At 37.6% G+C, this 5,235-nt stretch overlaps 1 protein-coding gene across 1 annotated transcript; it reads left to right on the top strand.

The window, feature by feature from the left end:
• The first annotated feature begins 2,997 nt into the window (after nucleotides 1-2,997).
• LOC145122125 (uncharacterized) lies at nucleotides 2,998-3,663 on the top strand. Its single transcript, XM_079057785.1, has one exon. The coding sequence runs from the start codon at nucleotides 2,998-3,000 to the stop codon at nucleotides 3,661-3,663; it is 666 nt and encodes a 221-aa protein (XP_078913911.1).
• Nucleotides 3,664-5,235: the final 1,572 nt, after the last annotated feature.

Raw genomic sequence — 5,235 nt, forward strand, 5'->3', positions numbered from 1 at the left:
CTACCCAGGTCACGCGGCCCGCGTAAGAAGACCCGCGGCCCGCGTGAATGATGCTGATGAAGATCCGATCTTGACTTGTTGACTCCATCATTTGGGTGTGTTGTGGGATTCTTTTGGCAACTTTAACAGCCGAGTTTGAGGCCCCTTTTGGTGATAAAGGGAGGCATGACACCTTGTCTATGAATAAAAATAACAAGCCCTTTTTGCTTTAAGAGGATATAAAAGGATAGGCAAGGAAAGACACACAATACACAACTACATACTTAGATACAAAATATGGTGTTCTAGTTTCCTTTGAAGATTGGTGTTTCTCTCTTCATTCTATCATTTTGAATAATGTTTGGTATTTCTAAACTCTTTTCTATTTCTTTTGTTATGGCCATGCTTGGCTAAATTCTTATTTGGTTGACTTGGATGTAATTGCTTTAATATTTTGGTTATTTTGAAGAACTCCATGAACTTATGTTGAATATCTATGATTATATTTTCTATAAAAACTTCCTTTATGTTTATATTTCTCTAGTCATGAATATTGATATATGAATATTGTTTTGTTGGTTAAATTCTTGACTAAGTAATGGGTCTTCAATTTAACAAGCAACAATTAGTTTAAATGTTTGTTTTTCATTTCATTTAAACTAAGAAAACATTTTCTCCATAGTGGTAATGAAAGCAATAGATTACTCTTTGGATTTGGTGACTCTTAAATCCTAATGTTAATTGATTTTCACAAGATTACATGCTTCATTAGTTTTGTGACTTTGATTAAAGAAATGTGCTATGAGCTTCTCTAGTCATTTTAATACAAAAGAAGAGTTGAGGCAAGTTATGCTTATAAATTGCTATAGCCAAGTTAGATCATAAACACAAGTATTGCACCTTGGTATTCTCATGATTATTTAACCAAATGTTCAAGTAATGAAATTCCAATGTCAACCATCTTTCTTTCATTGATTTTATATCAAATTCTTATTTTTATTGAATTGTCCATTTAATTCTTAAACTTATTTCTAGTTTTATTTCAAGTAATCTCAAAAGATTAAAACCCCCATTTTTATATTTATTGTTATTTTATAAGTATATTTGTACAACATAGATTATCATAGAGTTATAAATTGAGCCATTCCACGTGGATTCGATCCCTTTACCACTATACACTATTTTAGTGTGTAACGTTTAAGGTATTTATTTTTGTTGGTCTCGACACCCATCAAATTTTGGCGCCGTTGCCGGGGATTGGTTTATTTTTAATCAATTTATTTCTCTATGCCCAGATCTCAAAGTACAGGTAACTTGATTTACAAACCGGAAATTGAAAAAGAAGCAAGGTGTTTGGCGAAGGAAAAACGAGTTGAACGTGGTCAAAATTCTAACCCCCACGGGGATTCGGAGGTTGAAGCCGTTTCATTAAGTGATATAGAACCCGATTCTAGTCTCGACCCTCGCCAAGAAATTCCCGAAACACCACCTCTACAACAAGACCCATCCATATTTGAACCAATCGCAATGGCGGACGGAGGAGAAGTTCCCAAAAGAACTTTGAGGCAAATGATGGAGACCGATGTTACACAAACTCCAACTGGCATCAATTACCCGGTTTTGGAAGGAGGTTCGGAATTAAAGTCAAGTCTAGTCCATCATCTCCCAACTTTCCGTGGGTTGGAAAATGAAGACCCACATAAGCATTTGAAGATGTTCCATATTATTTGCACTAGTATGAAGCCACAAGGGTCAACCGATGACCAAATCAAGCTAAGGGCATTCCCCTTTTCATTGACCGATAGAGCAAAAGATTGGTTATTCTATCTTCCACCGGGGTCGATAAACTCATGGACCGATATGGCAAGAACTTTTCTTGACAAATTCTACCCCGCCTCAAGAGTCTCAAGTCTTAGAAATGAGATTTGTGGAATCCGCCAAGGTCAAAATGAGACCTTTCATGATTATTTGGAGAGGTTCAACAACTTGTGCTATAGTTGTCCACAACATCAAATTCCGGAACAACTCCTCATTCAACACTTCTATGAGGGATTGTTACCAATGGAGAGAAGACTAGTTGATGCCTCAAGTGGTGGAGATGTCTTTAGCAAAACTCCACAACAAACAAGACAACTCTTCAACACTATAGCCGCAAATTCACAACATTTTGGCCCACGCCAAGATATGAGGAGAGAGACTCAACATAAAGTCAATGAAGTGGGATCATCAAGCCTCGAGTCCCAAATCAAAGATTTAACCTCCATTGTTCAAAAGCTCACCATGGGACAAACTCCACAAGTTATGGTTTGCGGAATATGTGCAACAACGGGACATCCTACGGACATGTGCCCTATTCTTCAAGAAGATGCGGAACACGTAAATGCCACGGGTGAGTTTCAAAATTACCACAATAAGCCATCCGGTTACCAAAACGCATACAATTCTAGTTGGAAGCCAAATCACAACATGAGCTACAACCCAAGACCATTGCCCCAAAATGCATTGGTTAGACCTTCCTACCCACCACAACAACCTCATTACCAACACCCACAACCACACTATCAATCAAAACCATACCCTCCACATCATCATCAACCACCTCCTCAATCTCAACCAAGTAACTCCGGAATGTCTCTTGAAGACATTGTCAAATCACTAGCCACTAGTACCCAACAATTCCAAAAAGAGACAAGAACTAGTATCTCCAACCTTGGAACACAAATGAGAGATATAGTTACAGCCATAAGCAAGTTGGAGTCCCGTGGAAAATTGCCTTCTCAAACCGAAAGGAACCCAAATGTCAATGCGGTGACCTTGAGAAGTGGCAAACAAGCCGGAGAAAGTACTTCAAACAAGAAGCCAAGGGATGAAGAGGAAGAAATAGAAGTCATTCCCATTGAATAACCTACAACAAAGAATGCCACACAAACTGAAATTCCAAAGAAGATTACCCCTCTAGTGACTCCAATAGCCACTCAACCGCCATTTCCCTCCCGACTTGCAACCTCAAAGAAGAAAATGGAGGAAAAAGAGATTTTGGACACCTTCCGAAATGTGGAAGTAAACATCCCTTTACTTGATGCAATCAAGCAAATTCCAAGATATGCAAATTTTTTGAAGGAACTTTGCACCAACAAGAGGAAGTTGAAAGGGAATGAGAAAATCTCAATTAATGAAAACGCATCCGCGATTTTACAAAGAAAACTTCCACCCAAGTGCAAAGATCCGAGAATGTTTACGGTTCCTTGCAAGATTGGAGATACTACTTTTAGTGGTGCCATGCTTGATCTTGGTGCATCCATCAATGTCATGCCCTATTCAGTGTATGAGTCATTGAATGTCGGACCTCTAAGTGAAACTGGTGTCATAATCTCTCTAGCGGATAAATCAAGTGTGTTCCCTAGAGGTGTTTTGGAAGATGTCCTAGTGCAAGTAAACCAATTGGTTTTCCCGGAAGATTTCTATGTGATTGATCTAGATGAACAAGTGTCCTCAAAATCAGGTATAATCTTACTTGGGAGACCATTCTTGAAGACAGCTAGAACAAAGATTGATGTGTTTGCAGGAAGTTTAACAATGGAGTTTGATGGTGAAACAATAAGTTTCAACATTGATGATGCCATGAGATATCCAAGTGATGTTTCATCTTTGTGCTATGTCGATGTTATTGAACCATTAACCTGATCGAGGTCGTTGTCTCGGTCAAAAATAAACCTCACACACACTAGATATCTAGGGTAAGTAAGGGTCGAATCCACGAGGAGTTTGTGGTCAAACTTTGTGTTAAAATAGTCAACGAAAAACTACTACTAGCAATTGTCACGAAATTATTTGAACTAAAAGCTGATGAAAAAGCTAAAAACTTGGTAATGCAAGAACTACTAAAACAAACTACTATCAATGAGAAAAAAACAAGATACTTCCGCTTTAGTTGTTCAGATGGTTGGACTTACACGTTTTTCTTCCCTTAAATTCCAATTTAATTATCTAGAGATAATTAAGGTTGATTAACTTGCAACAAATAATTTTGAGCACACAATATGTTATTCCAACTAGTTGTCTTACTCCCTATGTCTAATTGGATTAGGAACAACTAGTGGTTTGGTGATAATGTGTCTTACGATTACCTATTACAATGTTGAGTATATAATACTACAAATTCGGAATAATGTATGTGGGTTCAACTGATCATCTTAGTTCCTAAACTACTTGAATTCAGAATGATTAGTGAATTAACAATACACTATCTTAGTTGCAATATCACACAATAAGAAAACCCAACTCCAATTATTGTATAAAAATCATAACTTTAAGAATGAAACAATAACTGAAACTGACTAGAATAAAAGTAATAATCAAAACGTGTTCATCCTAACATCCTACAACGTTCCCGGAAGTAACCTAGGTGGTTTAGCCTTCCATATGATTAACAAAACACACAACTTCAATATAAACAATGGAATTAATGCTAAAATTCACAAACCAACTTGAAATCATAAAATCAATGAAGTCTAATGATCAATCAACTATGGAACGATGAAACCTTGGGGATGAAATAATCAAATTTGGAGCTTGATTGAATTGATGTAGATCCGTCGGTTGAACGATCTTCAAACGTTGAATGATAATGAATTTGGTGATTTCTCGTCTTGGATTTGGAAATTAATGATCAAAAACGTGTTTGGAGAAGCTTTGAATGTGTTTGGAACCCTCCAAAACTGTGGAAAATCGCTGGGAAGAAGTCCAAAGTCGATTAGGGTTAAATCTCCTTTAAATAGGTGCTAAAAAACTGATTTTCGGAGCTGTTTCCGCGTCGGCGTCCTAGTAGGCGTCTTAGACGTCATATAGGACGTCTGGGCGTCCTTCTTGGCGTTTTACATGCCTTCTGTCGTCCTTGATTTGCACTTGAAAATGGCCTAAAACGGGTAGGCGTCCTAGGGGGCGTCTTAGACGCGTTCTAGGACGTCTTTCATCTTTGTTGCCCCTTTTTGGTGATGAAAACGGTAGAATCGGTAAAAACGCAAAACATGAAAATTGTAGGAAAGTTTGTCTAGTTTCTAGAACTTCTTCATTCATGTCAATCGGAGCTCTAGATCTTGAGATATGATCAAAACATTGAAGAGTGGTCAAATTTCTCAGCACCATTTTTCTTCATTCCTTTATCAGTTCGTCTCTCATGCTTGTTAGCTTCCTTTTGCTCGTTTTTCTTGTGGGTTCCACCCACTTTTAGTACAATATATTGACCTGTATATGAAG

The sequence above is a fragment of the Lactuca virosa genome, chromosome 6, assembly GCF_052849685.1.
Source record: "Lactuca virosa cultivar CGN04683 chromosome 6, Lactuca_virosa_CGN04683_v6, whole genome shotgun sequence".
NCBI lineage: Eukaryota > Viridiplantae > Streptophyta > Magnoliopsida > Asterales > Asteraceae > Lactuca > Lactuca virosa.

What these genes read in the sequence shown, in the direction of transcription:
- LOC145122125 (XM_079057785.1), top strand. Translation starts at nt 2,998, where the DNA reads ATGGAGGAAAAAGAGATTTTGGACACCTTCCGAAATGTGGAAGTAAAC.